The sequence below is a fragment of the Lathyrus oleraceus genome, chromosome 5 (assembly GCF_024323335.1).
Source record: "Lathyrus oleraceus cultivar Zhongwan6 chromosome 5, CAAS_Psat_ZW6_1.0, whole genome shotgun sequence".
NCBI lineage: Eukaryota > Viridiplantae > Streptophyta > Magnoliopsida > Fabales > Fabaceae > Lathyrus > Lathyrus oleraceus.
In genome coordinates, this window is record NC_066583.1 from 496,182,594 (window position 1) to 496,191,614 (window position 9,021).

The 9,021-nt window shown below is 36.0% G+C and overlaps 1 protein-coding gene across 1 annotated transcript; it reads left to right on the forward strand.

Moving 5' to 3' along the window:
- The first annotated feature begins 7,629 nt into the window (after positions 1–7,629).
- LOC127081552 (putative FBD-associated F-box protein At5g56410) lies at positions 7,630–8,783 on the forward strand. Its single transcript, XM_051021799.1, has 3 exons — positions 7,630–8,343; positions 8,435–8,572; positions 8,667–8,783. The coding sequence occupies exons 1-3, from the start codon at positions 7,630–7,632 to the stop codon at positions 8,781–8,783; spliced, it is 969 nt and encodes a 322-aa protein (XP_050877756.1).
- Positions 8,784–9,021: the final 238 nt, after the last annotated feature.

Here is a 9,021-nt window from a genome sequence, read left to right on the forward strand (position 1 = left end):
GCACTTGAACAATTGGCGTACGCCATATTGCGTAAGTTTTTGTCGCCCGATTAAACCTTAAATCATAACAATTCCAAATCATAATATTTCAAATCATTTCTACAAATCCCAAATCCTTTTTATTCTACATTTCAGATGAAAAGAGGATAGGAGGCGTACGCCTCACTATCTTTCGATTATTCGAATAATTGGCGTACGCCATATTGCTCGAATCTTCGTCATCAAATTAAAACCTTGATTATATACATTCAAATCACATTTTCTAAATCAACTACAAATCCTACAACCATTTAATTCTATTTCAGATGAAAAGAGGATAGGAGGCGTACGCCTCACTATCTTTCGATTATTCGAATAATTGGCGTACGCCATATTGCTCGAATCTTCGTCATCAAACTTAAAACACAATCGAGTAAGCTCAAACCATCTTCAAATCCAAACCTACCAATCCAAAATTCAAACTATTTTCGTAAATCATATACGACATCCAAACATACTTTTACAATTTAAACCTCGGATGATAAAAGAGATAGGAGGCGTACGCCTCGCCATCTCTCGATTATTTGAATAATTGGCGTACGCCATATTGCACAAATTATCGACTTCCGACTAAAACACGCTAAATAAATTTGGATAAAGGAATAAGTGGCGTACGCCTCATTATTCTTTGGATAAGCAAGTAGGGGGCGTACGCCTCACTACCGTGCATATTCTGTTGGTGTAAGCCCTAGAGGCCAAGGCCAATACATTTTGGTACTTGTATCGAATAATAAAAGGCATTCTCTTTATTATGGTTGATTAATAAAGTCCCTGGAATAGATAGTCTGTTTAATGTATTAAGTGTGACTTAATCATGAGAACACATTAAACATAAGGACACTATTTCTAAAGTATCCGTAGTTGAGCTTTAGTGTGAAGTGGGATAACATTAAAGCATTAAGACTATTATGTTTGTAGACTGATGATCACATCTCATGGATCATGGATAAAGAGTTATCAAGTCTTAAACATAGGTATGAATATTAGGAGTAATATTTATACCGGATTGACCCGCTATGAGAATACTATATAGAACGTTATGCAAAGTGTCATAAGTTATTCTCATGGTGATAATAGTGTATTCCACTCTTCGACCTGAAACCACTATGGATCCTAGATGTAGAGTCGAGTGCTTTATTGCTGATCCAACGTTGTCCGTAACTGGATAACCATAAAGACAGTTGATGGGTACTCCACAAAGCATGCTGAGGGACATGAGTGACCTAGATGGAATTTGCCCATCCTGCATAACAGGATAAATGTCTATGGGCCCAATATTGAACTAGACAAGGATGACACGGTCTATACCTTGTGTTCAATATAGACATAAGGGCAAAAGGGTAATTATACACATAAGTATTATCACAGAAGGAATTGTCAGATCACATGACATTTTCGTGTCTTGGGTAGCAGTGATGTGTTGCTAGATACCGCTCACTGTTTATTATGTTAAATACATGATTTAATATAATTGCCAACGTCACGAAAACCTACAGGGTCACACACAAAGGACGGATTGATGAGAGATAGGGTAACTAAGGAATACCGTAAGGTACGGTGCCCTTAAGTGAGTTATGGAACATCGTAAGGTACGGTGTACTTGAGTAGAATACGAAATATGGTAAGGTACCATGGGCTTAAGTGATTTTGGGCATATTATAAGATATGGGCCAAAATACACTTAAGTGGGCTTTTAGCTTGAAGCCCACACAAGTGGTTCTATAAATAGAACCCTTGTGCAGAAGCATTCATGGCGGTTGCATTCTTTTCGTTTTCTATCACTCTCTCCCTCTCACTCAAAGCCTTCACTCGTACCAGCTAGCACTGAGATTGAAGGAACCCGTTCGTGTGGACTGAGTAGAGACGTTGTCATCGTTCAACGTTCGTGATCGCTTCGTGGATTTGCATCAAAGGTTTTGATCGTCACAAGAGATCTGCACCAAAGGTTCAACCGTCACAAGAGGTAAATATTCTATCACTGATCATGACCATTCGTAAGGATCTCTAAAGGAGAAATTTTTTAATTTCCGCTGCGCTTTGGGTCGCAATTCTCCTTCATATTCAACATCCACAAACAAACTTTCAAAATAATTCGAACGAAAAGGGACTAGAAGGCGGACGCCTTATTATTCCTCGAAAGAATTGGACGATTGGTGAACACCACATTGCTCAACCTTTCGTCGTTCTCCAAAAATATCTCAAACCAATCAAACCTAACTTCTCGCCCCGTGCGATCGAAACCAATCAAACCCAAACACATCAATTCAACCTGTCACCCCCGCGTGACCAAAACCCTTTCAAAAGAACACTGTCAATCCCTTCTAATGCGCACAACAAACCAGTGCTAGAGCCTCCCCCGAGAGTAGACAAGCCAGCGTTTAGCCGTTAGAACGCCGACCTACACAGTCGTTCATCAAAACAAAACACACCCAAATATTCGTAGTAGCCCGAACTACGAATGCTCTGATTTCCTTATTGCACCATAAGGATACGTAGGCAGGAGATTGCTGTATCTTCGCGAGCACACTAATAAAAAACCTCCCTTTTCTCCCTTCTGAGGTTTCCATCCATCTCTATTTTTATCCTTTTATCACTCAAAGAAAACAAATAACAGTAAACTAACATTCAAATAGCAAATTTAGACTAAAAGGTTCCCGTTGAGTACAACGGACGTGAGGGGTGCTAATACCTTCCCCTTGCGTAATCGACTCCCGAACCCGAATATGGTTGCGACGACCATTATTCTGTTTTTCAAAGGTTTTATCGATATTTTCCTATTCCTTAATTGGGATAAATAAAGTTCGGTGGCGACTCTGTTCGAACTATTTTTTTTTTCGCGACCATCGCGAGGAATCGCATTTTTCGAGGTGCGACAGGTTGAAATGTAGAAAAATAAGGCGTGGATAGTAATCCAATGCAAGATACAAATATGGGTGGAGTGGAATGCATAGGCCATGGAGTATGATTCATAGGCGGACGAGCCACCTGACTCGGGAGTGGCATAGAAATAAACATAGATTAATCAGGAAACTTTTCTAAAATGAACCTTGTGCATCTCAAGGTATGTTCTTAATGTATCTTCTCTTGTAACTTTTAAAATTATTTTCTTAAATGGATGCTTGTTAAATTTTTTTGATGTTAGTTAGGAAAGCATGAACATAACTTAACAATTTATTTGTTGTTGTTACTTTGTTGTTATTATTGTTGTTAGAAATATTAAAATTTAACAACAACAACAAATACATGCATGCTTTCAAAACAACTTTAACCATTTTTACAAGCATGTATTAAAGAAAATAATTTTAACTATTACAAAAGAAAAGATTACATTTATGAACCGTCTTGATCAAAACGTTTTTCCTGCTATTGCAATCCATTATGGAGAATGGTTTTGTAGTTGTTGATTTCACCTTGGTAGAAAAACCACATGAGAGGAAAGGTGATTTTTTATAAACAACTAGAATTCATAGAACACAAGAGGTGCTAAATCCAATACAAGAAGAAACAAACTAAAAAGGGGAGAAAACCAACCCCCTAACAATAGAAAATTACACTCTGACATACTCCATGGGATTATATTTCCAAACATCCCTAACTAAAAAAATTCTACCTTTTGACAAAATGAAAATTCAATCCCAACATAAGGACTTAATCAAATACAAAATTTATCCATATTTTCCAAACTTTATCATTAAAAGCCACTTTGTTCCTACTCAATCGCACACACCAACAATCTAACATAAAAAAGAAAGCAAACAAAAAAAGAAGATTTAATGAAACGTTACAACCTTTCTTTGAGTTGCACTAAAAACTGAACCATCAAATCAAGTATCGTCGCACCATCCACCACTATAATGTCGTCTTCATCACTTCCCAACCAACGCAGAACGTACCTCCACACAAAATCGGTTCTACTACATGCAAAAAATAGATACGCAACTGATTCTTCCACCCTATCAAAAAGAGGACAAAGGTTTCCATTCAAAACATGCGACATTCCTCTATTACAAGTTCACCAAAGAGTGGTTAGAGCAAGCCTTGTGCCTTCGATGGCTCTACATCCAGTATGTTCTACCAAAGCTTGGGATTGAGTTATTTGAAGTTTGGGCTCAAATTTGGCATTTAGCCAGAGTTGTAGAAGCCACAAGGGACCAGAAAGCAGGTACGATTTGTTGATTTTAGGAAGGTGTTTTAGTTTGTAGGAAGCATCTCTAAGTGACTGATAGAGGTTTATCAAGATGAATTTGCTTTCTGAGATGTTTTGACCCTCATGAAGTTGAATAGCTAAAGGTACAAATTTCTTAGCTACTTGTAAGGAACTAAAGTAGAAAACGTAGTAGGAAAGCCAAAGGATTAAAAAGGCATTGTGCTCCTAGTTGGAGACTTCTGCAGTTGTCTTATCGTGATTATCAACGATAAAGTTCTTGAAACTAAATCATTCAATAATGAACTCATTGGTTGTTTATAGGGTCAGAGTAAAGTTTTTTTCCTAGACAGTTTTGCCCTGTGATGGCTGCCACATCGAATATAATTGGTGTTAACATGCCACAAGGAAATTAAAAAGTAGTGGTCGAAACTTCCCAAAAAAAGATCGACGCTAACAACATGGCTGGGTTGTATTTATGACCAGTCCTAGAGATTTTGATCATGTCATAAATACCTAATTCTTGCCATTGTTTATTTCTTTGGGGCTTAACATTGTCGAGCCAAGCGAGATCATGTCATGATACACAATTTTATCCATAAAAGATAGATCGAGAGCGCGTTATTCGATTGTTGAGGGCATTGTAACTAGGTAGCCTGGAAATATGTTCTTAACTTTTCCAGCATGTGACTTTATAGTCGGGTAAGGCCCTAAGAGTGCAAGGAGTTTTCAAGACAAAGAAAAAGGGATAAGTACCTAGTTCGCCTAGTTGGAGATTTTGTCCTTTGACATTGGTGGTTCAGGTACGAAATCTCTGCCTTGTCCATTGTCTTATGGAAAAATCGTGAATGCCAAAGGATTTTTCCCAGTGTCAAACTTTGTGTTTGAGGTTTTGGTTGCCATTGTTGAAGTTAGTAGCTTCTTATAAGAGAAAGTGAAGGTTTTTTTTTATGCAAGAGAGAATCAAGAAGATGCGTGAATGAAGAAGATGAGAAGGAGAATCAAGCTGGGTATTTATAGTCTCAATTTCTGTTCAAAATCGATGCTTGGCATAGAAGTGGAGGTAATGGATCATTTTCGTGTATTACAAAGTGGCCACATTAATGTGAGTGAAGCAGTTGGTAACGACGCGCACATTCATGTTCACCTAGAAACTAGAAGTGGTGATGATATTCTAAAATGGTCTTATGCAAAGTGACAACGCGCAATAAAGTGGTAATGATGACGATAACGTTAGCGGAGAAGTTGAAACACTGTCAAAGATACACTAAAAAATGCCACCTTTCTCGTTTCTAATCTAAATCAAAATATGGAATTTTGGGGGGCAATTTGTTACCTTGCATTTTAGACATAGATATTAATGGTAAGTAAGACACAAGGGCATATCATGGTGAGGAGTGAATTCGAATATGGTTAATCAGGACCGTAGGTCGATGTGATGACTTCGATCTGTCGAAATAGGGCTTGAGAATTCCTAGTCGAATCCAAGTCAACGATCAAGAGGTATTTGTGGATTTTGGACTTAGTGAAATTTCTAATATTTAGATTGGTTATTTTGATTAGTCGAATGAGTCCGAATTAGATAAGATCATATGGTTATTCAGAGACACGTGGAAATATGTTGAGGGCAAGGTTTGCATGGAAGAGAAACGTGGTGCGATGTGTCTAGTCTACTCTTGTGTGCAGTCTCACTTGCTTCTCAATAATACAAGTACTTTGAGTTTGTAGGATATTTTTAGTACAATTGCGGACCCTTACACCATAAACATGTATCTATTTAAATACTAGTCTAAAATATACGTATGAGTTCCACATTTATAATTTCAAGTATTTTACGTTTAAGTCATTCTTGCATTTAAGTTACTTTCAGTCATTTTACATTTAAAGTCTTTATATTTCGATTTTAGTCACTTTACTGTCAAAGCGTTTACATTTTGATTTTAGTCAAGTTCCAATTATCATCCCAAATATTGCATTCGATTTCGATAGCAATATGTTCAAAGGTCATAATTAACATAAATATGTTTTGGGATATTTTCGAGTTTGATCCCTTAAATATTAATAGAAACTTGTTTTGTTTACCAAATTTACTAGTAAACACAAGTGGACTTATGTTGTATGTCTTACACTTATTAAGGATTACTTTCTATTTATAGATTTTGGGCTTGCTTTCTCCTTAAGCAAAGCTCAAATACCCAATTCGGCTAACACTGTAAAATTTAGCCTAAGTAAAAAACCATGTCGAGGCTAACCCCTCGACACTTCGACACCTAGGTGTTTCGACAACAACATGCTTTGACACCATGAATTACATTCTCAACAATGTCAAGCTATTAATCACCAACCTCCAACAAAAAATCATAATTTTTCTCGGAACCTTCGAATTCCGAATACATGCAAGAGCCCGAGACATATTTTCCTCCAAAGCGTGGCCCTCAAGGACAGATGTTGCAACACGCGGTAGCTAGAATTGACCAAAAATCTTTTTGTATCTTTCCACCACACGAATTTATCTACCATTGTTGGAACTAGACATACCACGAATAAGACATCCAACAACACACACAACTGCTCTTCTTCCCCTGAGAAATATCCACCGAATTTTAACCGAATTCCCACCTCCAAGCACCATCAAACCAAACACCTAAATTTGCAGTTTCTCGATTCTCTTGCCAAAGTTAAGTAAGAAGTCGAATCCCACATGAATATGAAGTTGATATGTTTCGATCTCCGATTTTACATTAAAACCACAAGAGTTAGTATTGATAGAACACCGAGAGAATTAGTAACATTTAAAGCTGAGTGGACTCTTAAAATAAAGAGTTCCACTTAAATTTAGTAATCCCCAATCATATTATTGTTTGAGTAATTCTTGGATGTTATTTATATGATGTTTGTTTCATTAACTAAATTTTTAATTCTTTATTTAATATATGACTCTAAATAGAATTACGTGAGGTATTATAATTTGTATCAATATGTCACACAATTTGTGGCGAAACGAAACTCATAAAAAAAAGTAAAACCCTTATTTTATTTTGTATTCAAATTATGTCTCAAAGATTCGTATATACTTTATACAAAACATCATTATATGTTTTAATATTTCATACGGATTTGAGACGGAGCTCATAAAATAATAAAAGAATTATTATATAATTCATCCAAAACATGTCTCAAAGTTTCACAAGGATTTGAGACAAGTATAAGATTTTACTTATATTTTTTCAAAATATAATATAAAATATCAAAAAAAAAATATTTTTATTTTTTTATTTAAACAGTAACACATTCATTAAAAAAATATAGGGGTGCAAGGTATAGTTTTTGGTTAAAATTTTAGGCACAATTAATTGAATTTTAGTTTGGTTTTGAAACAATAAAAAACCCTAAATAACATTTTCTCAAAACCCTACTAATAATAACGGCATGTGATCTTCCCTACTATGGTGTTACTGAGGACAGAGATAATAGCAGATAGAATCAGTGAGTTTCACGATTCAATTCTTTGTCACATTCTTTCTTTTCTTCCAACCAAACATGCTGCAACCACAAGCATCCTCTCTAAGAGATGGAAATCATTATGGCTTTCGGTCCTCACTCTCGAATTCGACTGCAAATCCTTCCAAGACATGACCTGCCATGGATATTCTTTACACCAGTTGATGCTCTTACGAAAAATTGAACTTCCAATCCTTTCGTTTCGTTTCAATTGCAACTACTGGTGTCCAATTCAAACCCAACGTGATGTTACTCTATTTGTTTCCTATGTAATGAATCGAGGAATAGAGAATCTTAACATTCACAATGACATGAAATTACCATCTAGTATTCTTAGTTGCAAGACCCTTAAGGTTCTTAAGTTGAAAGGAATAATAGTGAATGGTTTTTCTCATCAAGTGGATTTTCCTGTTCTTAAAATTCTTCATTTAAAGAGAATGAGTTTCGAACGGCATGAATTGCTTGTTAAACTTCTGTCTGGTTGTAAAATACTTGAGGAGCTGCAAACCAAATTTTTGTATATACTTAATGATTCATTTGTTCCAGAGAAAGAGTTTGACGGCTTGTTACCTAGTTTAATCAAAGCAAGAATTTCTTTTAACGATTATATCATTCCTGTTAATTTGGTTCGTAACGTGGAGAATCTATATATGGAACAGGTATGCATATAGCTTGTGGAAGTGGTTGCATAGCTTGAATTTTGATGTCAATACATATTTTCTAATGTAGTGTTTTGTGTAACTCATGCAGGAACAATTGAAATGTTGTACTAAACTTCCAATGTTTCATAATCTGACACATGTGAAACTTAAACTTTTCTTTAATATGTGGGGTTGGTTGCAACAAATGCTTGAACAATGCCACAAACTTCAAAGTTTAATCGTAAAGGTTTTGATGATGTTTCAATTATTATTTTTTCTTTTTTAAGTATAATTTCATGTATTTTAATGTTTGAATAAAAAGTTGTATGATTGTTTGACAGGGTTGTGAATATCAAGACGAGGTAAATGACCAAAGTTGGAAGGATCCACCAACTGTTCCAAACTGTCTTTCATTGCACCTGAGAACATGTTGTCTTGCATATTGTAGAGGCACCTGAGAACATGTAGCACATAAGTGAAAGGATGAGGGACATGACACAGAAAGTCTTTCAAGCTAGATGGAGCTCTCTGTGTTTTAGTTGACCTTCTTAGGCCAATTATATTTTGGTCATTTGGCACAATAGGATTTGTGTTGTGTATAGGTTTTGCAGGGTTATGACTGTCATGATGGGCATCTATATTGTTTGGTACAAAATTGATAGCATGTGGACCAAAGAAGGGATGACCGAAGAAGCC

Coding starts and splice junctions, on each gene's coding strand:
- LOC127081552 (XM_051021799.1), top strand. CDS start 7,630: ATGGTGTTACTGAGGACAGAGATAATAGCAGATAGAATCAGTGAGTTT. Junction 8,344..8,434: donor AGAATCTATATATGGAACAG/GTATGCATATAG, acceptor TAACTCATGCAG/GAACAATTGAAATGTTGTAC. Junction 8,573..8,666: donor TTCAAAGTTTAATCGTAAAG/GTTTTGATGATG, acceptor ATTGTTTGACAG/GGTTGTGAATATCAAGACGA.